The following is a 25734-nucleotide window of genomic DNA, read 5'->3' on the forward strand; positions in this document are numbered from 1 at the left end:
GATACAGCCAAGGTGGGACAGCACCTTCCAGCACCTGGAAGCTGAAACCACTTGGCTTGCTAAACCGGTGCTTTGGCAAACGTCCCTGTTTCCTGCATATTCCAAAGGATGGGGGCCGGGGGGAAGAAAAAAAGAAGAAGAAGATCCCACCCTAATGTTCAAACAGCCCAATCCCTTAAAACTGTGGGGGTCAGGAGCTGAAGGGCAGCAACGTCTGGCAGATGTATTGCCCATTCCCTCTCCCAGCATCAGCCCCTACAGTCCACAGCCTCTTTCAAAACCCAGACGCATTCCCCTCGAAGCAAACCAGATGTCACCTCAGCCCAGGCTGGTGAAGCCTCTTTTCCACAAAATCCAAAATGTATACTGCTGATGGTTGGCCACAAGCTTGACCCATCCATCCTGAGGATTTCATTAATCTCCTGGCAGCATCCCACTGACAAATCCAGCAGTTTGTGTTATGACAAAACATGGCTGTTAACCGCAGTTTGGTTAAAAAACAAAAGCCTAGTTTCTAGGCACTATTTTTCTTACCTTACGAAAGGGTGGAAGGAATGGGGAGATGAAAATATTACTGACACAAGTGAGTCAGTATTAAAAATGTTTTCTTTTTTAAGGGAGAATGTACATAGACCACACTGTCCTCAATGTGAGTTTCACTGCCTGGAGCCCCCACTAGTATATTTTTCATATTTCTGGTGGGATAAGGTCAAATTTCGCCCAGAACTTTTATGCTGTTTAAATCAGCATTGATCTCTGACCATTCATGCTCTCTTTCTGTACATGTCTGTCTAGGAGACAGTCTCAAATGGGCCCATATAGGCCTTGATTTTAGCCTTGTCTACAGAGGCAAAAATCAGTTTGATAATTCAGTAACTGGTAGAAATTTTAGCCTCAGGCTTGGTTCCATTTTTAGCCATCAGGGAGCAGCCAGCAATGCCTCATGAATCCGTGCAGCAGCACACATCTGGGCTGGAGTCACACGCTCATGCTGTTACTGTCCAGATGATCTTTTTTTTCCCTTTGCTCAAGTAATACTGAATTAAGCCACTTCATTACACTTAATTGGAGCCAAGGGATACTTCCAGGCTCTGAGTTTTGGTGAAGATTTGTATTTACTGAAGCTTTTTCTTATCTCCTGTCCTGGCAAACTTGTTTGTTTGAGAGAAGTAGGCAAGACTTTTTTTTCTTTCTATTTTTCCCCCAGAGGTGCATGCTGCCTTTCCATTGTAGATTCCTGGTTTAAATCTATACATGCCAGCTGCCTTTTAAGAATTATTTGTGCCCAAAAGTATTTTAGTAGCTACCAATAATTGCCTCAGACAACTGTTAACCTCATAAAAGCCAAGATTCATATGGTGTATTTGAACTTTCTCTGAAGACTGCAAATGTTAACAGAATCTTCTGCAGCCTTTAGAGGTGAGTTTTCCTGACCAGAAGGAATATTTGTCAGCAGAAGAAGACGAAAAAAGGTGTGACATCAACTCCTCTCTCTCACCTGCTAGTTCACCAGCTAGACTTCAAAATCTGTACAGACTCCTCTTCATGCAATAAAATGTCATAAAATGTCAGGAAATATCAGGCTGGCATTCAAAACCATTAGTCTAAAGGAAGTGTGACACAACTTTTTTTAGTAGGTTTTTTTTTTAAGTCAAAGACAGCTGTTATTTTCTGGCTCATAAGATGTCTTCTAAACTTCAATAGAAGCCTTACAAATATTTAGCAAGAGCCTTCAAAAACCAGTGCTTTCTTTTCCTTATAATTTCACCTTCCAGTGTTCTGAACTGAGAAAGAGAACATTGTATTCCAAATTAATCCCATGAGAAAAAAGGCGAGAAAAAAAGCATTTTGGACTTTCTTGTCTCCCCAGTAAAAACAAGTGAATTGATGATCAAAACCCATGACCACTCAAACAATATAGGTTCTTAAGGCATTCCTGAATAATCTGAGGCATTTTCCCCCTCCATGCAGAGACATTAGTGAACAATTAAATACAACTTTTTAGTATTTGTTTTCAAGAATGATTACAGGTGAAAATCACCCAGGTCACCAGTGAGAGTGAACATTTGGACATTTGGACATGGGTGAACATTGTAGCAGCTGTAGCTAATGGAGTCAGACCTCAACTGCATATAACACTGAATAGTAACCTGCAGCTTCTACAATCCTTTTTTAACTGTCTTTTAACATCTGGGTATTTTTAATATAAAGGGCATATATGCACTTTTTTTACACAGGTACGTACAGAAAATATGAGCCTATCCATGTGTTTATAGAGAGGCACACGTTTTCAAGTGTGATTTCATATTTTACATATAACTGAAAGAGCCCTTTAAGCTGAAAGGAAAAAAGAATGGAAGAGGGCATGTTCTTTCTACAGCTGCAAGAATCTGTGAGCCACATCTTGCCCACTCTGTGAGGATGATGTGACAAGTCCCACAGACTCATCTGAAGCACAAGATGCTTTAGCCAAACGTCTCCCTCCTTCCCACCAGTAAAAGTAAATAAATAAAGTAGAAAAAGAAACAAAAAGGGAGCCTTGAGGGACTGGATGAGTCAGAGGTTAGTAATGAACTACAGACACTCATCCCTGGGTCAGCGGTTCACGCCTAGCCCCTGTCAGGAAGGAGGCAAATTGCTGGCAGTCTGGATCTGGAGGAAGCCACTTCCCCATTCCCAGTCCCAGCAGCGGGATCCCCTCAGCATGGCTGCCAGCAATGGCAGAAGGAACGTGGTGGAAGGGAACTGAAAATCCTTGCCAGCTCTTGGACAGAGACCACCCCAAGCTGCTGCCCCTGCTCTGTCCGTAGGGAGGTCTCTAGCATCTTCCTGTGAAGGAAGCCCAGCACATGCAGATGCCAAAGGACACATGCCACAGCCTCACAGAGCAATCCCATTTTGGCATGTTTCTGATATGTGTGTGAAACGGAGATACAAGGTCCTGGCAGCATTGTTGCACACAGCCACTTTCAGAACAGTTTGTAAATTTGTTAGGAGCAGGGCATACTAGGGGCCATGGCCTGTACTTTATCCTGTACTTTATTCTCTTTACCGCAATGCCTGACTTGCCTGCTCAGTTTGCTCTGGAAAATGCTATGTGTACATAAAAGTTGACAGTTCTACTCTGTGTCCTGCCTTAGTGACAGTCACAGAGCAGTGTATCACTTTCTTCCATAGACACTTGGCAGAGGTTTTCTTCCAGCTCCTGAGGTGGGATTTCTACTTGTGGAATCTAAAGCACACCAGCACTCGCCATTTTTCCTTCAATGTGGCTCCCAGTGAACAATATAGCTAATATCTATGAAATCTGCTTGACTATCTGGGCTTTCATCAGCTCTTCAAGTGGGCATTGATGTAATATTCTAACCAGCAAGCACATCACCCCAGGAGGCATTCCAGCAATCTGCAAGTTCAAGCACAAAGTGAGCACCGATCTTCCAAAACCCATAGCTTCTTCCCCATCACCTATTTACCAACTATTTCTCTCCATTTCCCCCGAGGCCACACTCCCCACAGAACAACCACGAGCCTTTTGATGTTGCCCTAAGAACTGCCAATCATCAAAAGCTAACCCCTCCAAATGGTACCAGTGGAAAGGCTGGAGAAAGAAGGAGCAGAAAGGAAAACACCCATGAAGCCCTCACAGAGAAAACAAATGGAGCTTTTTTTAAACACTGCTGGTTTTGATTTCTTTTTCTTTTTTTTTTTTTAATGCCTGCAGGAGAGGAGGAGTTACAGTCCTGACAAGTTTTAGTAGAAGTAATGAAACACTTTTGTACCACAGCATTACTCTGACATTTAATTGACCATGTATTTCCATCTTTTAGCCTTACATGATTCCTCCATCTGAAACATTACTCTTTTTAAATTAATCACTCCATTTACACTTGTTTGGATTTTTGTGTCACAGTTTCTACCCTGCCTCTCTCACTTTTCCTCTCTCATTGCCACCGAAAGACCAGAAGTGATTTTGTACCTTTGGTCAGCATGCTGAATTTTCTTTCTCTTTGTTTACTTTAATATAAGTCCAGCTGAGAGCAGATCAAGTCTGAACTAATTACCTGTATTTTTCAAACAGGCTATGCTCTTTATGCTGGTAGTATTAAGTTGAAAGGGGATATGTGGATTTCAGTACCCAAGAGCAATGTCAGCAGTGGTTTAAAAATCTACTGCTTCTCAGCCGATTCTTTCTCTATTTACAGATAAAGCCGGCAGCTAAGTCACACACTCATTTGCACTCTACTATACCTGTTTCCCCTAAGGAAAGGCCGAAGCAATAACACAACCCTGTTAACATGAACAAACCTGATATTTATTTTCAGTCCTCTCAACATTAATGCACAAGCTCAGCCTTCTCCAGGACAGCAGCTGGTGGCACAGAGCGAGTCCCCTCTTGCATACCTGTTCTGATGTTCCTGCAGCACTTGGTAGATGCTGATAAGGAAGGTCTGGTTTTTAAAGCTTCCCACAACACAGTCCTTGTAGATCCGAAATTCAGCGGCTGTGACGGCTTCACCCTCAGGAATCTGAGACAAATTAAATTTGAATTCCTTGTGGTGCCGCTGGTGAGGCGTGAACTCCTTGTCGTACTCAACTGCAGATGGGAAAAGGAAGGAAAATGAAGAAAAGGAACCATGACTAAAACTTATCAACAAAAGGTTTCTACATGCTGCCACCTGTGCCTTAAAAAAAACTAAACATCTTACTTTTTTCTCCAAAGATGGCCCTGGCAAGCACCAGGAAAAATTATGCAATTAAAGCTTTTCAAATACAGTACTAAGTGAAGATGAATGTTTCTCTTCTCTAGCCAATTCCTTTGGGATTTCCTATTTTTCAGAGAAAAGACAGCTCAGACAGGTGAAATATGACCATGCATTTTGCTCCTGTGTAAAACTCTGAAGCTTGTGACTTCTCCCAGCATTTTCCACCTGTGGCTCTCCATATTCTTTACAGCATTTCCATATGTCTCACAGCCCTCTTCTAACAGAGGAGACAAGTAGTTCCACTTTGCTTCAGCACACACAGGCACAGGCAGAACTAAATTATAGCACCAGGTCAACCAATGCCTTAAGTGCCCTAAAACATGCTGTTTTCTGGCTCCCACATTTGTGCACTAGCCATTGGACCACTTTGTGAGTGAATATGATTAACGCAACATTTGTTTTGAGGGTAAAGTTAACCAGAACTCCCCTTCTTTGCAGAAATTTATTTGAGAATGAGAGAGTTGAAGAGTGACCCCTTTTGGTTTCTGGTCTTAGACCTCCTCAGGTACACTCTCAGGCATAGGGTTTAAGATGCATACAAAACAGAATTCCTCCTTCTTAAGGCCTCAGGATTTGCATTTTCTCTGTTTGAGGCTCCCTTTTCAAACTCTGCGTCTAGTCACACTCTTGCATTACTTGATTACAATCTCAGTTTAGTCTGACTTTGATTAATTGTTTGTTATTTTTTCTAATTTTCTATTAGAAATTGCTGAAAACAGTAACATATTATATAAACATACAAAATTACATCTTTACAAGCCTGAGGGGACAAAAAGTAAAAACACAAAGCCATTCCCACGAATGGAACTGAAGGAGTATATGTCAGTGATGAATAAGTCACCATGACACTATCATTAGGGACATGATTACGTTCAAGGGAAGAACAGATCCCTTTTCTTGTTTGTCTTTGTGGTCACTTTCTGTTGTTCCCCCCCATTTAATACATCGGACTGCAAAGCCTACCCTCACAACATCCCCATGAGGCAAGCAGCAATCCCTGTTCTACAGCTGGGATACTGAGTCACCAGGAGAGTGACTTGTCCAAGGACAGGCGGCGGAGGCTTGCGGCAGAGCCAGGAATGACAGCCAACATGCTTGAGGTTCAGCACTTCACCCACAGGTTACCTCCCTGAAGAACAGACATCTCCCAGCTGCTGGAAACAGCCCATGGAGACTTTCCCCTCTACCTTGCCCAACCGCCTGTTCCTTCTCATTCTCCAGCCACCGTTTCATCCGTCCTCTCCCTTTCTTTTGGCAGCCCTTTCATGTGAGCTGCCTCATCTGGCTGGGTCCACGTCCTGGCTCCCTGTGAGACAGTTAGTCACATCCTTCTCTTTGAAGCTCGCCTGGAAATCTTTTCACCTCTGCATGACTGCTGCCGAGCATTCTGCGGCACACCACACTTGGGGATGCTGCGTTAAGGGCTGCCACAAGGCAAACACAAATATTCTCAAACTGCTGTCATAGTTGGACACTGCTGCCAATTTTGTCAGTCTTGCACTGCATCTGTCAGAGTAGCTCAGATGTCAAACAAGAGACAAATGTGGGTGATTGGGCTTTATAGCCCCCAGAAATGAGGTTTTGATGCTCAGCATCTCCATCAGAGATTGTACCAAGGCAAATGATGGTAACACACAATTCCGGTGCCACCAGGAATTACCTCTCTGGTTATTGGTTATGGCTGATATGGGCTTCCCTTTGAAGCACCTGCCCCTGCATTTAATGGGGATCTACTCTGGCAATACCAGACTGGTTGGTGTCACTTGCATGTACTCCAACCGCGAGGGGACGAGAGTTGCCTGATCACTCCCCATCCTGAAGAGAGTCCCACAAGATGCACTTCCAAAAAGAGTGGAGCCATGTACTTTGAGAAACTTGCAAGCATCCAACCAGTGAGAAACTGCATTGGGTTGCTTGCAGCAGGATGTGCCCAGCTTGGCCTGTTTACTCACTGCTAAAAGATGAGAGGATGTAATTAATGGTGAGGGAATGTCTAAATCCACGGGTTTGGAGAGGCACACATATGAAGCAATGATTCTCGATTTAGAACTCGCTATATCCTCGCTCATGGGTGCAGTGACCAGCTGAAACCCACACCCCCTTCCGTGCTGTCACGGGGATGAGCTGACCTGCTGGGGAGGCGGCTTGTCCCCAGGCTCGTGGCTGAGGATGATAAAGGAGAAGCAGGAAGAGCAAGGGGAAGGACACAACTAGGATAAGCAACAGAACTCCATCAGGGTGGCAGAAAGCTAAAATTACACCAGAGACAGCAAAGGAATCATCAATGCTTCCTGCCAGCTATTGCCCAACATCAAGATGTGATATAGTCTCTCCAAGCACACAAGAGAGAGCCTGGAGCTGTCCCACATAGCATGGGGCTCAAAATGAGACCAAACATCACTTTTTGTTGTTCCTTTCTGACCTCAAGTCAGCTACAGTGGCCTGACCTCCACTCATCACTACAAAATGCACAGTTTAAAAGTGATATAACCAAACTCTTGTCCTTTAAATCAGTATTTTCCCACAGTCCTCTTCTAAAAAGTCAAACACAAGCCACAAGAGGAAGAAAAGTCCACCAAAACATCTCTCCACAGAGCATGACAAGTAGCAGCAGGTATGATGCTTGACTCCAATTACCCTTTCCCAGTTTATAACTTGCCTGATATATTCACAATAGTATTTTCCTGTTTTTTAAAACTTTCTTCCTTTATCCCTGTCCTTGCCCGAATAGGCCACACAATCATAGAAGCTGACTAAACTGATTACAGGGGAAACATTCAGACTGATTTCGTTATCAGGCTTGGCAGAATAAACAACCTGAAACACACAAACAAGGAAATCTTTTTTTAATCCTTCAGATTAAGGAATTCAGTTTATTCTGTTATAAGAAAGGCAGGTTTCTGTTATAAGAAAGAAGTACTGTTAAGATGATGGTGTCCTCCTCCACTGTGATCAGTTCAGAAGCAGCCCAACAACATCACAGGATGGAAAAAAACCTACATTAAGCTTGTATGAAGCAAGTATAAAAGTTTAACGAGTTGGAAAGTTTTTCTGGCTATGTGTCTTCCCATGATACAATGGAGGGTGGATTTTTTTTCTTTGTGGGAGTGGTGAGATATTTAAGTTCTATATACTCATTGTCACCCCATCAAGCTAATAATCAACTGTTTTCATTCAGCAAGACAGCTTAAAAATATAAAATGCCAACAGTCCGCCTCTGGGGGCTTTTTGCCCCCTGGAAACTGTTCATTTTTAACAAAGAAGACAAGTTTTAGAACAGTAAAATTTGGAAAGGCAAGATTCAAGCTGCTGGTTCCCAGGATTACCCAGTCTGGATTGCTATCGCATTACGATGCATCATATGAGCTTGTATTCAAAACACAGACAGCATACACCAAAATGCAAGGCAACAGCAAAAAGCAGAAATCATTTCTCAAGCTGCTTTCCCGTTATTATTTTTTCCACATGAATACATTCGGGTCAGTCTGACTGGTGATGTGAAATCCAAAGCTAATTTCCATCTGAAGATGGACATAAGAATGCACAAAGCTCTTGCAGGGAAAATCAGGCAGCTCACAGCTGGGGCAGGTTGGAAGACAGAAGCCCTGAGTGGTGTCGGCCTTCCATAACCATTTCCCAGAGTGCTGGCCAGAATGTCAGTACCAAGTCAGGCAAAACCAGTGTTTGCAGGGTCATGGCACAAACTATAGCCTATAAAATTTATCTTCATGGTCAGGCTGTATTATCCCGAACATCACCATTCTTTTGCTGGAGTACATCCTTGGAGGCTACAAATGCAGGGCTGCACATATCAGGGCGAGTTGTGAAAGGAGATGTTGAAGAGAGATTTTAGCCCATTGTGAGCCAGAGGGACTGCCCACTCCACCACACAGGTCTCTGCCCCCATCCTGGCTGGTAGCTGCTCCTTTGCTTGTGATGAAAAGGAGGGTGTGAGCTCTGGACTTTGGAATTACCCCTGAGTTTTCATTACAGCCCATTTCTGAGAAAAGTAGCAGAGCATGCAGAAACAGTTAACAGAGAAGCCTGCCAGTAGCTCTTTACATTCCCCTTAACAAATATTTTTAAATACTGTACAAACACAGCACTATTGTTGAGCAGTTAAAAAGGCAAGAATGGCAAAATTAGGGTTACTGTGGTTTTGAATTTTGTGTATTCTAATTCTAACCCAGTGTTGCAATAGCCAATTTCAGCACAAAATGTCCTTGGTTTAAAAATAGCATGCTGCTTACAATAGTTGTTACTTTAAAAACACTGCACAGAAAAAAAAAATTAATTGAGAAATTAACACATCTATTTTGGTAACTATACCATTCTACTTCCATTTGACTGTGTTGCACACACCTTGGAACAAAGGAAACATAAGCCTAATGATAGTCATGGAAATAAACTCTCCTTCTGCATAGGAATTTAAAGCATTTTTTTTGGATTGGAAGTAAACCAGTATGCAGAAATAACAGGTCAACAGCCTTTCCTAGGAAACACAATTTTCACTCAGAACAGCAGCACCAAGTGTCATAATATCTGTTGATTTTCTCCAGTTCTCAGCTGTTGAGAAAAGTGTTAGGTCAGGTGCTCAGGTGAGAATTAAAATAGCAGCTTAAGAAAGTCTCTAGTTGAAACTCTAGGTAATAAAGTAAAAAATACTAACCTAGAGCTCCAGAAGTGACTTTTTAAAATAAATTTCCTAAATAAATAATTATGTTTTCCATGACAACCTGGCTCCTTGGAGGGTGCAGAGAAGGAGTGGGGTTGCAAATTAATAAGAAAGGACTAATTAGGACAGGCTAATTCTGCATCTTTCCTGACCCCAGCAAAGCTGAAACTACTGAAGAATCTTTTGCACATCAAGATCTTTAATAGTGACTTGGTTTTGCAGGGCCACAACTGCCACGCTCCAGAAAAAGCAGCCAGGATTCCTAGCCTGCTTATGCAAATTGAGTTCTGCATGAGTGTGCACAAATTCAGTTTGAGTAGAAATGTAAGCCATTTCTACTCATTTCTTCTCAGTCTTAATACATAACCCTTTCCCAAACAAAATGGGAAAACACCTGAGTACTGGAATTGCTAGCAGGAGATTCACCACCACATCAACATAATAAGCACAAAGGCAATTTCTCCATATTACATCACCAATTTCTGCTCTAAGTCAACAACGTCTATCACATCTGGAGCAATGAAACAGTGTATTAGGCCTCAAATATTTTAATCATTACTAAAGCTCCAACAGTCCCCTCTAACAAATGGACCATGTACATCTGTGTCTGATCTACTGCTGTGAACTCACAGTGGCATCACCAGAATTTCTTCAATACTGGCTGACAATATCTTGCACAGAACAAAATTTATGTTAGCTTAAAACCTCCCTCCTTGATTTTGGTCTACAGTTGCTAGTTGCTTCTTTTGAAGCAAAAGACTGTAAGAATGTAGGAGTTTGTACACCCAGTCTGAGGGATGTCCAGCTTCAGAGCAAGACTCAGTCTTCATTTGAGTCTTACAATTTGCCTCCTGTTTCTCAATGCATCTACACGGGTGGGGTCTGCAGCACATTCTTTTTACTCTGAAGTGATGCCCACGATATGCCTGAAGGCTTGTCTTTATTTTCCAAATCCAGCAGGTCAATCTGAAAAAAGATACCAAGTCTCCCAAACTGTCCCACATTTCTGACAGATGATCACAACTGCAGACACACTGTTACTGTAAAAGACTAAGGCTGATCTTTCTTCCTAAAATAAGCATAATTTCCTAAACACTGTTTTAAAAACTGCAGAGTACAACCCAAAGGGCACAATGTACCAATTTAATATCTTCAAATAGGAAGGAGAGAAGACTAAAAGGCTTTAGAGCTACTTTCTGCTTTTTAAGAAGGAAGCAGAAGTTACTTTGCTCTAGGTGGATCTGCAGGTTCAAGAGCATGCCAGCAGCAAGAACAGATGGCTCCTGGAAGTCATGAGGATGCATCAGAAAAGGATCACTGCTGTCTGTTTTTCACACTTATACACAGTATATGCCACTGCCAGGTGGGTACCAAGCTAAAGAGGTAAGTGGTCAATCCCACTGCAGCGACATCCTAAATCCACTGCTGGCTTACAGATAGGACTGACCACTTTCTCTTTACTCTAGAGATCCAGTAGAAAGCAAAACCTTCCCATTCTCAAAACTATGATTTATCAACAAATCATTTTACAAGTGGAGAGAAAGGCACTTCTTTAAAAGAGAAAAAACTCAGATGAGACATTAAAACATAAGGTCTGGAAAGAAACCCTTCCCTGCCCAACACGCACAACAGTGGAGGAGATCATCTCTTCCCGTCTTGGTCTCAGCCCAGCAACTTCAGCTACCTTGTGTGATTGCAGCAACTCTACGCAGCCTCACAGAATCTGTCAAGGAAAGACTATTTTTTTTCTATCACCCAAATCATGGTGAGGGATTCATCACCTACATCAAGTCCATTGCCTACTGCTCCTGCTGTCACCCTTCTACATGCCAGATCTTCCCAAATTCCTCCCCCTTCACCCCTTTCTGAAAAGCAGAATGAGCAAAAATAACTAATTCCAAAAAAGAAGCAGCCCCTCTGCTTCCCAGACATCTCCCTTGGATTTGCAGTACAGTATCCCCAACAAACTGATGAAGGTTTGTTCTCATAGATAAGAGCACGTAAAAGTTTGCTGGACCTCAGTGATGAATTTGTCCCACACGCACAGGGATAAAAGGCAGTTTTTAAATTTTAAAAAAGTTGAGGTACTTGTGGGTCAATCTGGCATTGCACCTTTTGCTGATCCCTCTGGGTCCAGCTGGGGTGGTGTGGAGACCACGGCTGACTGTGCGACCATAAATCCAATGCATTTGTAAGTTAATGCCTCAACACCTTTACAATAATAAGAAGATTCAAGGCCAACAAACTCCAAAAGGGTGCTTTCTGCAAAACAGTCCTAATATCACACCTGGGCTGACACAATGTAAAGTGGAATTATTCCACTAACTTCAGTGGAGTGATGCCAGTTTACATCCGATGAAGACCTGGCTTTATGCTCAATAGCTGCGTGTGCCAAAAAATAATGAGTCAGAAAATAACCCATCATTAATCCAATCCCAATGTAATTATGGAGATTAAATTTAAACAATAGCAAATCACTCTCTAAACATAACACTCTACAGAAGAGCTTCAAAGGAGGAGGGGGTTTTACTTTTGGATGAAAAATGCAACACAGCTCTTCTTTGTTTCTTTGTGCTGGGAATCAAGCTGGAATCAGCTTGTAAAATCAGATTAAAATAGTTTCACAACAGCTTCCTTTCAGGATTCTTGAACCCAAGGCAGTCTAAAAATCAAAATAATGCCCTAATCAAATACATAATACCCATGGGACACCAGAAAGTACTAAAAAGGCATTTTCACATTTTCAGAAAGATGCGTACTGTATGGCCAGTAAAGCTTTTTAACTCTGCAATGGGAAGAGGTGGCAGTGGGGACCAGCCTTGCTGTAGCACATGATGGGAAGAGTTAAAGTGACACTGAGGAGAAGGAGAGCCCTTGGCAGAGCACTCTGGAGGGAGCTAAGGGAGGAGACTGACTGCAGGCCACCAGCACCTCTGCCACCGACTCACATTTGGGCTTCCTGGGCTCTCCCCCTTGCAATAACAGAGATCGCTTTGCAACTGCTTCCACAGCCACCTCCTTCGCTCCTTCCCCACGGCTTCCCAACACAAATGTTAACAAAACTGGCGTTTTCTTTCCATATGCTGGCACATACGGCAGGTCCCTGCACTGAAAACAGTGTTGTATCTTAGGAAAACAAAACATCTTTCTGCTTAAGGGATGCCAAATTCCTTTATCAAAGGCACTACTGTTTGCATTTTTGTGGCAATATTAATGCAGTTCCCACTGAGAAGTTGATAAAGACCCTGACTGCAAAAACACCCCTCTGGAAGAAGTGATCTGAAGCTATTTCTGTATTGCGTTTCCAAATAATTTATGATTAAAATAATATTATGCTTTCCAAAAAGCATTTCTATTTCACAGCCAGGCTTCATGCATGCAGAGCCAGCTCATGGGAGGGGAGAAGGCAATGCTGTCAGCCCATCGGCACAGAGACACGATCGGAAGTGCTCTGCAGCTTGCACGTGGTGGGAAGAGAATTCTCCTACCGCTCCTGCTTGCTTCCTTGGCTTAGCATTGGCTCCTGTGTCCATATCCACATAGCAACTGCCTGGGACACTTAGAGCTGCCCGTGGAAATCTTCTCGCTGCGTTTCCCACCCTGCAGGTTCGCCACAGGTCACGCTGCATTTCCTGCTGGCACGGCCACTGGCACGCAGCTCCCTGGAAGCACAGCTGCTCTGGGTGCATCGACTGGGGCTGGAAATGTTTTCAGAATTTTTTAAACGGCGTAGTTCTCTTGTGCCATCTCTCAAAACTATCTGTCCTTCTGCAGGAATCTAAGGCAGGACAAAACAATTCAGCTGCAAGTTTGAGCTAAGTTTCAGAATGCAGGTGGTGCAAAATGGGAAAGCTTTTTAAATTTATGGGCATTACCCTCCCTGCTTTTCCTGCAGGTGAGATTTTATGTTTATTGGTATGACTATGAATCAACCAGCAGCAAGTAGGAAAGCAGGCAACAGAAGAATGTTTGCAATTTAAGTTGCACGCTTTCATTTTGTTGAGCACTCATCTCTTGGCATCACAGGCAGGTTTCAGCTTTTCATTTAATAGCCCAGCTGAGAAAGATATCTCCTGAGCAAAATGCAATCACTCCCCATAAAAATACTGCCCAGAGCACTTAAGGTTTTATAAATTTTTTGGAAAGGTTTAATCCAGCACTCAAGACTCTGATACACAGAAGAATTCAGCCCTGCTCCAGAGGTTGTCACACTGTCCTGGAGCCTGCAAGGGAGGCTACATGACCACTGCAAGGGCACTGCCATTGCTGACACAACTTGTGACTCCAGCAGACACCACGAAATGCTGTTGCCTCACTTACTGTTTAGTGTTTTACACAGAGCTCCAATTCCAAACAACTGAATTAAGAAGCATCCAGCCAAAAGACCACCAAAGAGCACGGGATTTGGGGAATGGGCAGGGCACTCTGTGAGACAGCATGAAGGACGCCAGACTTGGTATGAGCCAGAGAACAGAAGATACAAGAAAGGAGGAAGCACTGCACCTAAGAAAGTGGCCACAGGGATAAAAGGAGTAAAATCATGATCTGGAGATGCCACAAGTTCCCAACTTTTAACAGAACTACAAAGCAAACACTCTTTGTGACAGTCAAAGCAAGAAGATGCTACAGCTCTGAAGACTGAAGAGAGAAAATGCATGAAGTGCCTGAAGAAACATGAAGTGTTTTAAAGACTATGACTCCTGGCTATGTATATTTGTCCAAGGAACAGCAGGGTTTGTAAGTGAAGCTCCCCTCAGTGCATCCATTCACCATGTGCCGGCTGGGCACACAGATCTGGAGGAAAGAGCTCCAACATGTCACCAGGATGGGAGATTCCCAGCCACCACTGAGGTTGAACATCACCATGGCATTAGGACAACTCCCTGTGCCAACTGGAAAAAACAAAGCCTTGGAAGACATTGATCTACCAGAGCACCTTTGCTAAACCCACTATTTCTCTTGTCGCCCTTCTTATTTATCACTCCTTCCTCCCTGCCCTTCTGTCCTGGCCATACTGACAGGTTCCCTGAAGGTTCAGGCAAGACTCTCTCAGGCCCAGAAAGCTAGGAAAGAGAGTGAAGGTTGGGCAAAGAGGGATGGAAGAAGAAAAAGGAAAGTCTCACCAATTCTACAGCCTTCTCCAGCAAAGGCAGAAGATCCATGAACCATTCAGAGTTCTCACTGTGCAACCCTAACACATCTGGGAAGTGCTCAAGAGCAGCAACCATGAAAAACTGAAAAAACACAGAAATCCCAGAATATTTTACAGCCATTACAGCAATGTGAGGTAAGTGTTCCTCTTTCTGAGGCAATAATATCTTGCAAAGCACTCTCCCCAAACTAGCTCTGTGTCATGATTTGCCCCCACCATGCATGCAGCCAGAGTCAACCAGAGCGAGCTCCTGGCATGCCTTGCTCATAAAAACCGAGTTTTCTTGCTCCACCATGTCACTGAAATCCCATTTTTCAATCTGTGTACTGGCCATGCGAGCAGGGTGCAATTGGGAAGTGACTTTTTTACCTCTGAAATCTCATCTGCTGTCGACCAACATAATGATGCTGCGGAGAGCCAAGCAGCCGTCAGACATTTAAAAATTTGCAGCCGCTGTGGGCGGTTGGAGCAGAGGTCAAAAAATGGTCATCAATAGTTTCACCTAACCTGCAGCCTTTCCGCAGCTCAAAACACAGCTTTAAAAAGAAAAGAAAATGACATCACGCTCAGGAGTAAAGAATTTCACTCTTTAAGAAAACAATTAGGAAAAAAAAAAAGCCTTGAAAAAAACTCTGGTTTGACTAACAGCTTTGCTCTAAGCCTTCCTTTTTCATTATTTTTTATGTTCCCATATCCCACAGTGACCAGAAGCATACTTGGAATGTCTCTGTCCATCTGATAAAGCCATCAGTGGCTGCAGCCCCGCGCAGGGCCTGTGGGGGACACAGCTCCTATTCCCGGCTGCAGAGCACAGTACCCAGCCCGGGCGAAAGCCAGGGACATGCAATGCTTTGGGAATGATGGGAGACTCACAGGCAGGGTAGGAAATACTAGGGAAAAAGTAAGACTTGAGGAAAAGCACCATTAAAAGAACTATTAAAAGAGGATTTGTGGAATAATCCTTAGTTCCACATAGTTGGCTTGACTTTAATACAGTAGCATAGCTGGGTAGTTCACCTGAAAAACATCCAGCAGGAAAAGGGACAGACTCTGCCAAGTACTACTTTTTTTTCCCTCCCCTTTCTCCCCACCCCCCTCACTTTCACCAAATACCCAAAGCAATCCTTGGGCTCTAGGCATTTAAAAATCAAAAGTTATCTACAAATGTTCTTAAAGTAATAGCATATAAATTTGCTCCAAAAGGTCTCAAGTTAACAAATAGGAAATTAATAAACTTAGCAGGTTTGAAAAACAAACCAATATGTTGGCATTTCTGGCTTTCAGTTTATCTTGCCCCTTTTCTCTAAATTATTAGGTTCCTGGAGACAGAATTTAAAATGAAAAAAAGAGAATGTGTTAAAATTCTCAGCAGAGCCACTTGCCCATAAATGAATTTTTAGACTTTTGGCTTCTATATCTTCACTCCTTGCAATCATGTCCTGGCTGTTTGGCTGTCCCAGCATTTGTCTGCCCCACCCAATCCAGCCTTGTCATCACTGATTTTATTTTTCCGCTCCTCTCTCTTAGTAATGCCCTCCTCTTTTGCCTCGACTGGTCGCATGCCATCCTTGGAGAAAAACATCAAAACTCTTTCAAATTTTAATATAGATAAATATATAGAGAGAAATCAATTTAAATAAATACCTACAAATTTCCAACTTTCATCTTAAAATATATCTTTTATGTTTTGTTGTGCCTGAAATGTTTCTAATGTTGTCAACAACTAAATTGCCCAGACACAGATTTTAGTTTATGACTCAGTTTATGATTTAGTTTATGACTATTTATTTTAGTTTATTACTTTGAGCACATTGGTTTTAAAAAATGCTTTTTTTTTAAGTCCTTTAAAATAATTTTTTTTAAGTTACAGCAGGATGGTAATGCTACATATCTGACAGTATTAATAAGATTCCATGGAGACAGCTGCTATACCTACTCAGTTTTTATTTATATTTTAATAAGAAAACCATCAATCATAAGAAAGTTTGGATCAGGTTAGCACATCAAAGCATTCTTTTTACAAACATATAGACAGTAGGGAGGTTTGAAAAGCACCAGACCTTTTTAATGCAAATTTACTAAATCTTTTTCACCCCTGCACGCTAAGCCACCCTAACAAGTGGGGTTGTGGCTTCAGCAAGTGAATCTTTTTACAGCTATTCTCTCATAGAGACATCAAGACTAAAGCTTTTATAATGTTTGCATGCAGAGAAAAAGGCAATTAATTATATGGCATGTCCTAGTAAAGAACTTCCTTCAGTCAAAATAAGAGAACAGGAACCTCAGTGTTGTATAATTGACGTTATTAGCTGCAGCTGCTATCATACTTGGAGAAATCTCCAGCTCAGAAACAGCAATGATGAAGTGCTCCAAGATGAGCAATAATGCACTTGATATTAAGGGAGGGAGATTAAAAGGATTCTAAAAAATGTGCTCTCTGCTACAGTAACAGTCTCAGATAATTGCCAGGCAGAAAACACTGAGGGATACCAAAAGAAAAGCACACCACATTGACAGTGTTGTCTCCATGAAACTGAAATTGAGGAGGGGAGAAGTGGGTTGAGAGGAAACCCCTTGTATTTACCTAACCTACAAGAATGCTAATGCTCACATGTGTGTTGTAACAAGATTGGGGGCTTTGAAAGCTCTAATCAGTAGGTGCATGAGCAAATATTTATTCTGATCCATTCCAACCCTGTGGTTTGTAAATCCCTAAGAAAAAAAAATTGCAGAACAAACCAGTCTAGACCACAGATTTTGGCTACTTTATGCAAGCTAGAAAATTACAGGAAATAGGCCAACTCAAGGAGGGATTACTTGGTGGACATTTTGCTTGTTTTCTGAAGACCTGCGACTACCTGATACATGTGCACTTGTTTGGGTAGCCAAGGAGAATTCTTTCGAGCATTCTTTTAAGTATAATCACTGCAATATAGAATTCCACATGCTTGATGTCTTGGTGAGGTGTTGATGTACATCACCGTCCAGATTCTTTCTGACCCATGCTTTTCATCTGAAGACATTATTAAAAAAAAAAAAAAGCAACCCCAACCTGAATAATATCACCTTTGTATTTCAAGATCCTGAAGAGCTTCTAGCAACATTATTTTTCACCCTGATACTCAAATGCATGGAAAGAATCACTCAATATCTTTCCATCAGAGGAAAATCTGAGCTGGAAAATATTTTAGATAGAAGGTTTATCTTACTGGGGATAGGATCCATTTAAAGTGTAGAAGGTCTTTCCATCCGGCATTAGAAAACTTTTTCTGTGGGATGAAGACAGAAGTTTCTGCCTTTACCATGTAGTAAATATCAGTACCTTGAACAACTCTGCTTTAGCCTGAGCCAGAAAGAGTCTTGGTGAAACAGAATTCTCAGCTTCTGCTGTAGTGCTGTAGGCACTGAGATAAGGCTGAAGATCTAGAAACATCCTGGCAAGGACAAGATATTTTCTAACAAGTATTTCCATTAGAAATGCTTTTCTCATAATTATGCTCTTAATATTTTGGATTTTGAATTTTTTTTTCCTTCTAGGAAAAACAAAAAAGAAACCCACAAAAAGTTGTTTTTAGTGGGAACAAATATTTATATTAAACAACAAGGTTTTATTCTATACAATAAAATAAAAGCTGATACTCAACAACAGCAAAAATGATACAAACCTTTTTGAGTACCTATTTTAGCCTCATGTCTAGTTTAATTTTATGAAAAGTTTCTTTCCTCTGCCACTGCCTTTCAGCTGTTTCTTCAGCAGAGCAGCAGCTGGGATAGCTGCTCTGCATCCAATGCATTGTTTGCCATAGGACCTACCCGAGCTGCATCTCACCCAAACCAGCACTGGGCATGGGCAGTGCTCTGACAATTAACAGCTTCACTGACCTGAGATAAGGTGGTCACCCCCTGTGATTTACTGCAGTCACATCTTTGATTTGGCTCAGTGTGTCACAAACCTGTCCTGTTTGGGTACTGTAGGATTACCAAGTGCAAACATCAAGGTCTTTAGTCAGGTATCTGAAACAGTAGGACTATTTAGTTTTTTTAAAAAGGAGTCAGCTGCACTCTACACACAGAAGAAAATGTGATGGAAGGGCTTTGAAGAGACGGTCAAATGTGTATTCTGCTTTCAGAATGGATGGAACGGAGAAAAGACAAATATGAGCCAGTCTATCCACAAATAAATACAAGTTAAGCTGGATTTACTAAGGTTTTTAGTTTTGGTTACATTGCTAACAGCAAAATGTGCACTGATAAACTTTCCCAACTAATACATATATAAGTGTGGAATGAAGTACACTCTGACTGACTTTGAATAAAAAACAGTTTTTCTATTTTAAAATAAAATTTATCAATGGATGTCGCAGTGCGAGCAACTTGACCAGCATTACAGCAGGACCTCAGGACTCCTATAGAAATAGAAGCAAAGCAGGGAAATGAATGCAAAATAAAAAAACTGACAAAAATTAATGCAATAGTTAAATGCCTTAACACTTACGACCTGCTGTTATATACAAACAGCCAATGCTCAAGTTAACTTTCTGTGCTCCATATTCATGATGTCCTACCTGCAGAACAACAGATGAGGCTAAAGCTGCATTTCTGTATGGCTCAGGCAAGGCTGCAGGGTATATTTTCACTCTATTCTTCATCAAAGACTTGTATTTCTTCCATATGCAGCTTTAATGTTGTATTTTTTGACATGGAATAGTTTTCTTCTCAAAACTGCAAGTTTCTGAAAGGCTGCACAAATAAATGGGCTGAATCAAAAGTCTTTTGGACTGATACATTCAAAATACAGCAAATATTCCTTCAATCCCTATCTTTCATTCCTTGTTCAAGGAGATAAGTTCATATATTACAAGTTCATTCCTTAAGCAACAGCAAGAAACTGCCCCTCAGAAACACTTTCCAATGCTGCCACTTTTGCTAGGAAAGTTTTGGTCTTGCTTGAATTCCACATAAGTAGAAAACAGAGCTTCAATGGGGAATGTTACTGGACAAGAAGCAACAATTTCTTATCAATATTCTGATTTGAAATACTTTACAAACAGTATGGATGCCATCACAGCTTAGATGACTTACAGGGAAGCATTAAAAGATGAATGTCACAGGAACACACCTAGTGGTCTTGGGATCCTGGGATTATGAAAGGGCTAGAAATGGATCTCCTATTTCCAAAACCTCAACACTTCAAAAGGATGCTCTTTAATGTCAGACTGGAACCAAAACATCACAAAGTGAACCAAAACCACTGAAATCATGTTTTGTTGAAGCAACAGGCTTCATGCTAACAGTACACACAAACTCCAGCTTGTAAGAAAACAGCAATCACTAGATAAAAATATACCAATGGCCTAATTTCACCTCAAGAGAGGACAGAGCAACCTCAGAGAAAAAGGGCAGGGAAACCTGACCTGGTTGAGTCAAAAGTTGCTGCTTTATCAGGTAGAATCCAAAAGAACACTTAAGCCATTCCTGGTAATTCACAGAGAACTCAGCTGAGCTGAAACAATTATCAGAAACACAGAAGGTCTTGCCCCTGTTTGGGCAGGAAGGCTCAATCAAAACTACACCTGACACTCCTGAATTATTGGAAACACTGCAGTCAAAACAGTGTCCCAGCGAAAAGCTCTGCAGGACAAGTTATTTAAGTGATATAGACACAACTTTCACAAAACCATAATGGGTTGGTAAAGACACTCATGAAAACCCCTTTCCATTCTTAAGCTGCATTTTTTTTCTTTTTTTTTTTTTCTTTTTTCCCCAATAAAGACCTTGGAAAACCATAATGTAAATTATTTTGCAGCTTCCCTCACGATGCTCTTCTCTCTACAAGATGAAATATTTTGCTGGCATCCATAGCAAATCTATATTTTTAATACCAGTAGCACGCTGGAGAAGCTAGGCAATTTAATGGTGGAAAATATTCTACTTGATTTTCCTCATTTCCCAATAAAATTGGCTGAACTTTATTTGGCTGTTCACCTCCACCAACTCAAGACTAACATCTGCTTTTTGGTCTATGTAGGTAATAGAAAGTTTCCATATATTTAGAGTCCATTTTGCATTCCTACAGATAGCAGAAAACTGTAATAAAAGTTTGCATTTGCAGAAAATAGCATTCACATCACAAGGTACAGAAGCAGACATTCAGAAAGACTAGAATATACATGATCAAATACTGCATAATCTACTTAATTCAATAGCTATTTTAACTCCTAAAAATCTACTCTCCACTGCTCGTTTGGTATACATGAAGGCAATTGGTAAACTATTATTCAGGTTACAAACCTTACATTGTAAAAAATGTGTTTTCAGGCCATTTCCTAACTTTTCCTGTAGATGTAATTGTGTTTTATAGCTGGGAAAGAGCTCTGAAGCAGATGTTATTGCCAAGTACCAGTGTAGGCACATTAATCAAGGAATTAAACTCTCCTTCTCTGATCAGCATGTGCAATAGCACAATCACAGATGAGCTGCAGCTCTTACGTTTCTTTTTCCTGCCCACTGGCTGCACTTTGCCATGGCTCATGAAACGCTGTGTGCATGTTGGTTTTGCACCCTCCAACCGAGCTGCTTCCTTCCAAGTGTGTGATCCTTTGCTCTCACACACACACCACCAAACCAACAGCAGTGGGATGGGATATAAATGCTTGCCTTCATTTGGGTGGAGAGAGACTGGCAGTATCTAGGTCTACACAGATGTTCAAATTCACTATTTTCTCATCTGTCAAGTTTGCATCCACACCATAAAGGCCTCAGGTCCCCCATACCACCAATTGTCATCTAGGGAGGGACATGGCTTTGCATCCAGATGACACAAACAGTGCTACATTAACTCCAGCAATGGACACTTGCCTCCATCAGGAAGGGAGAAGCACCTCTGTGACACACACACACCATCCACTTCTCCTGCCTCTCAAATGTGAGATACAGACAATTATTTGAAAACTAAATTTACATCAGATTAAATCCTCCCTTCCTTCTGGTTACATGGATCAGAATATTTGCATACTGCATTGTCAGAGACCACTGGTGAGACACTGGGAGGAGATGACGTGTGCCTGACTCACAAGCACCTGAAAAGTCAGAGAAGGAAACAAGTTATTGGCTCCCTTTTCCTAGTCACCCCCAGCACATTCACCGGGAGACCAGTGGAAAGGACCTGGCTTTTTCTTACCAACCACAGCAGTTCATCAAGGGAATGAGAATTTTGGAAACACGAACTTCTTCTGCCTGTTGGATTTAGTCTTGATTAGTTGGACAAGGGGAAAAAAGCTTTTATGATATATGCAAACCCAGCTGGAAAGCACATCAAATAGAATTGATAGAGCTGACAAAAGCCTCTGAGTGTGAAAATGTGAATTTTGGCCTCTTTTATGTGTAGTCAAGGCTAATGAGAGGACTGATGCTAGAGTCTGCTTACAGAAGTTTGGCCTCACCAGCGTTCATGCAAGCTCAGGGTGACTGGGAGGTGCCACTGCTCTGCCAAATCAGTGCACGCCCCTAGCATGCTGGAGTGCCAGGACATGGGCTGGAAGCACTGGCCCAGATCCCACGAGGGTCGAGCTTAACTTCTGAATGCAAGTTTTAAGTGAGTTAGAAACATATGACATGTTGGACTTGAATGGGGTTAAGCCACTTTTCTAGACTGAGCCAACCACGCTTTGAAATAAAGCCTTTTAAGACTGAGACTATTCAGTGCAGTATTTTCAAAGCTTTATGCTACTGTCCTCAAAATGCTGGGGATGGAGTAAAAACAGAGAAGACAAATCCCCTTCCACAGGGCAGCTGAATCTGAGGTTTAGATCTACAAATAGTTTAAATCCCCAGGAAGAACTTGCAAATGCTCAGCACAAACTCCCCATTCTTTGTCTATTGAGCTTCTCCCACACCCTTCCAGCCCAGATAAAGCCTCAAGCTCAGATATAAACCCAACTCAGCTGCAAAAGCTTAGAAGAGATACTCACAATAAACTGCCCCTCAAAAAAAAAAGGAAAAAACCATAAGATACTATTCTCCTGCCATTGGCTGCTTATGGATTCTGAAAATCCCTCATGGGTGGTGAATGGGATGTGATCAGTGGTCAGCAATGCCTCCTGCACACACACACTTTCTGTGCAGTCCACCAAGGAGAACAGAGGTTGTCTGCATTTGATTTCCAAACCACGTTTTCATCCTTTCCTGCCTGCACCCAACCACAAAGAGAAAACAACATCCATGCCACACGTTCTTTTCCCAGTTTGAGAGCTGCTCTTCCACTTTTCCTTGGGACAGTCCATCTGCTACAGAGTGCTTCATCTCACAGCAAGATAAGCTGGGATGCAAACACCAGGACCACAAGCTTTATTTTTTGGGGACTGCCAGCGAAAGTAGTGCTTGTAGGGATGTAGATCTATTTCTGCCTGCAAAGGATTATACACTGAAACCACTTCTGAGAGACCAAGTTAAACTGCAAAGAGGAGGAGGGTGGGGATGGGGTAGGGGGCGAGGTCTGTCCCAATGTATGGATCAAAGACAAGAGTGTATATCCTGTCATTGCTTGAAAGCACTGGGATTTTTGCCAGATTATGTGTGGTTTTGAAATTTAAAACAAAAAAATAAAAAAGATTCTATGCTTTCCTTACAGTGTTAAGATTTCAGAAGTTTGAGGAAGCATCAGAAATAATGAGAAGCGGGTGATGCTGGTTACTGTGGTCCAGTAAATTGTCCAATTTCTCCTGCCTCTCAAAGTAAATAAAAATAGACAACTCAAGTGTTGGTGGTGAGGGGAAAATATCAACATCTTTCTTAGCCTTTCTGTTTCCTAAGAACAAAAGTTCAATTAAAAAAAAAAAATTCAAAACCAGGATCTCAGCTGAGCTATTTGTTCCACTGAATCCAGAGTAACAGATTGTGACACACTGGCTTAATCTTCAAGCCAGTGAAAAAGTCTCTGAAACAAAGACTTACAAGATTCATAATCCTGTTTTAGAAACATCCCTCCATTAGGCCTTGCTGATCAGAATATATCCTTTGACATTTAACAACAAAAGCCATGAGAGGACCTTAAGAGATGATACATCTAGAAGAACATTGATATTAAATTTTGAAACATTTGACTAATTGTGCTTCCTTTTGATAAATCATATAAAAAGCCACAAAGCAATATACACTAATTTAATTCATCTTCTCCCTGTTTTATACAGCCACAAACTCATCGCTGACATAATCTATGCTTTTCTGAAATAAATGTGCTAGTAGTCTAGGTCAAAAAAAAGGTCTGAATGAAGAATGTTGCCACCATAAAAATGTGCTCCTCTTAAGGTTTTATACTGCAGAGACTATTGCATTCCTTTAAAATTATGACTAAGGCAAATTGTACAAATGCCACTCCAAAAAAGGCAGTATATCAAGCAGTCCCTTAGCCAGTCTTTTCTGCATTATTTAGACTTAACAAGGAATTATAAACCACTGCAAACATGATATTCCTGACAAGATAGAAGACACCAATTTCTTTTAGTTACTCATTTTAGACATCTACCACTACAGTTACAATGCCTAAAGTCACCAGAGATACTGTGTGGAATGCTGGAAAAGCTCATGGAAGGTTTTTAAACTGTGGGCATTAGGAAGGCACTGTCTCCTTTTTTTTTGCTGCTGAAACAGCCATAGAAACTGCAATCTTCACCCTTCTGGGGGCTTTGGTTTAGTTTGGTTTGGGGTTTTTTGTTGGGTTTTTGCTGTTTTTTTGTTTTGCCTGGTTTGGTTTTGGTTTTGTTTCATTGGGCTTTTTTTTTTTTTTTTCAGTTTCAATATATGACAGGAGAAATGTAGAAGGTAAAGACAGAAATGGGAAACTCCTGGTTGAAAAGTAGCAGCACTTTCTTCCTTTACTTAGGATGGGCACTTGCTCTCCTCTCATAGCCCAAGACTGGCATGTTTGTGTAACATAATTCATCCTGGCAACCTTTGAGGACGCAAGAGAACAGACTTCCAGGACCACTCTGTGAAGAACAATAGGATTTGAGAAAAATATGTTCTTCTGGTTTTGTTTCAGCCCTCCATTGCCAGCAGTAATAGCACACTGTATTCCTTGAAACAGTTGAATATCAAGAAGTCCCAACCACAGACATCCACAGGGTTAATTTTGTATTCTCAAGGACTTCAGTTTAAAATGCATTAAACATTAATTGTTTGAAATGTTTTGAGCCATAGCGTTGACCTGACCCATTAAAACAGAGCAATCCCTAGGGGTGAAAAGCGTGTAGTCTTTTTAACCTGACACTTCACACTTCAGCAGTAATGAGACTAAAACCCTAATGAAGTCATGTGTCGTTTTGACTGGAGATAAACAGAGCGAGCTCTGCTTTACTTGATGACCTCCCATAGTGTGGGAAGGCTCAGCCTGAAATATTTCACATACATATCTAAGGCATTGAAACTCTTGTGACATTTTTCATTGTACAGTATTTTATGTTCTCATTTGAACCCTTTGATGCTTCTCTCTGGGATTTTACTTTCCCTTAAATGGTTCGGCAAGTTCCTTTTTGAAACAAAGGCTGCTAAACCCACTGTTGATGCCATGTTTGTTTTCTTTCGTCATAATGAAGTCCCAAGTAATTGATTCATAATCATTCTCATTACATGAAAACTTCAGCATGACCTCCACTGAGAATGATCTGGTTTCATTCCAGAGTATCTGATGCATCTGCACAATTAAAATGCCATCTATTTTCAACCATTTAAAACAGAGATAAGCTGTGAGAAGAAAAGGAACCTGTGTAATGCAAAAAAAACCCCCAACATTAGCATCTCAATGTCTGAACTCTGTAAAGTTATCATAGGGAAACAGTTAAGTCCAGTCTCCTATTCAAGCTAATTACTGCCTAGATAACAATCTCACCTGTGCTGAATGGATCCAGAGCCCTTCTCATACCTGGTTATCAGTATATGATTTCATAATTCAAAAAACATGAGGCATGGACTACACATTGTTAGAGACATTTACAATGAGCTCGTTTGTGGCAGTACGGCACCAAGACTAAGTGAGTCAACATCTGACAAAGGCCACTTTGTTGAAAAGGAAAATATATGTTTTTCCCTTCCTGCTTGCAAAGCAGGAAAACAATAGGGCACTAAATGCCACTGATGGTTTAAGAAAC

General features: G+C 41.5%; 1 protein-coding gene across 1 annotated transcript in view; it reads right to left on the reverse strand.

Annotated features, from left to right (window-relative positions):
- The window catches only part of BMP6 (bone morphogenetic protein 6), an 88190-nt gene that overhangs the window by 20664 nt on the left and 41792 nt on the right, over positions 1 to 25734 (reverse strand). Inside the window, exon 2 of the mRNA XM_085051942.1 lies at positions 4402 to 4594. Coding sequence (XP_084908068.1) covers positions 4402 to 4594 — 193 coding nt within the window. The remainder of the gene's footprint in view (positions 1 to 4401; positions 4595 to 25734) is intronic.

The sequence above is a fragment of the Lichenostomus cassidix genome, chromosome 2, assembly GCF_008360975.1.
Source record: "Lichenostomus cassidix isolate B80296 chromosome 2, HeHo_3.0, whole genome shotgun sequence".
NCBI lineage: Eukaryota > Metazoa > Chordata > Aves > Passeriformes > Meliphagidae > Lichenostomus > Lichenostomus cassidix.